Source organism: Acyrthosiphon pisum, unplaced genomic scaffold (assembly GCF_005508785.2).
Source record: "Acyrthosiphon pisum isolate AL4f unplaced genomic scaffold, pea_aphid_22Mar2018_4r6ur Scaffold_252;HRSCAF=662, whole genome shotgun sequence".
Classification (NCBI taxonomy): Eukaryota; Metazoa; Arthropoda; class Insecta; order Hemiptera; family Aphididae; genus Acyrthosiphon; species Acyrthosiphon pisum.
Window position 1 is genome coordinate 7,540 of NW_021771859.1, and position 1,185 is coordinate 8,724.

The following is a 1,185-nucleotide window of genomic DNA, read 5'->3' on the forward strand; positions in this document are numbered from 1 at the left end:
TTTACCAAACTGCATGCATGCTAATGTAAAATGCTCCCTAATCTGCTGACATCTATTATCTGTTGTCGGTTTTCTAGATTTACCATGGTCTTGCACAGACTTGCATCACAACTGTTGTTTGTGTTCAACAACAAGTATGCGTTTCGAGCATCATTTAAAGACTTATTTTTGCTTAACCACAACAAATACTCCTTTGCAAGCTTTTTTTTTACTTCGTTACAACACACAGATTCATCTCCAAATGCCATGTTGAAAATATGCCATATCTGTGGCTTATTTAAAAAATATTTAATAACTATAAGCCACAGAGTGCTTGAAACTTTATAAGCATTTTCTTTAAATAACTCGTAAGCAATTAGTTCATCTTTATTAGTTAGTTTAAAATTTATATTCACTTCTAAGATACGTGTGTCATTCGGATATGCTTCAATGGCCCAATCTAAAAAGTCCAGGGTCATTGAACCTTTTGAATTATATATCTAAATAATAAAAGTGAAAAAAATAGTGTTATAAATTAAAAGTAAAATCTAAAAAAAATACAATTTAAATCCCTTACCAAATGAATATAATGACTTGGTGTCAATTTTTTTTTCTTGTGAGCGCAATGTATAGATACTTTAATTAAAGCAAGTTTATGAATTTCTGTAATACCAGCATTAGATATTAATTTGACCATAGTGGTTAAATACTTATTCCACATCTCATTTGTATCAACTATTAACAATGCAGCGTTATATCTACTAAGACATTTTCTAAAATATACATACATAATACACATCAATAAAAATAAAATAAAATAATTTAAGTATTAATAATTGTATAAATAAGTTTACATAATATTCATGTTTGGATAAGTAAAATTAGGTTCAAACAATTCATTTATAGCCAATGTATCCCAATAATTTGGATCCATGTTAAATGTAGTTGACATAAAGCTGTAAAAAAAAAAATGATGACACAAAACTGTATTTTTGTTTGGAGAGGACACAGTCCCATATGTTGCCTCCGTTTTTCAAATGAACAACATATTAAATTGGCGTTCAAAAAAATCAATTTGGTGATGTTAGCTTTACTATTAGATTGAAATAATGTATTATCAAATTTAAATGTAACAATATTAATTGTGTTTATACCTTGATTTTTACACTATTTTAATTTTTAACAAAGATTGAAGTAAATATTGAA

General features: G+C 27.1%; 1 protein-coding gene across 1 annotated transcript; it reads right to left on the reverse strand.

Annotated features, from left to right (window-relative positions):
- Window positions 1-20: 20 nt before the first annotated feature.
- On the reverse strand, window positions 21-1,114 carry LOC100568907. The gene is made up of 3 exons (XM_003248233.3): window positions 834-1,114; window positions 557-752; window positions 21-479 (listed from the first exon to the last, which is right to left on the reverse strand). Exons 1-3 carry the CDS (start codon window positions 929-931, stop codon window positions 21-23), a joined length of 753 nt encoding a protein of 250 aa, XP_003248281.1. The 5' UTR covers window positions 932-1,114.
- Between the last annotated feature and the right edge of the window lie 71 nt (window positions 1,115-1,185).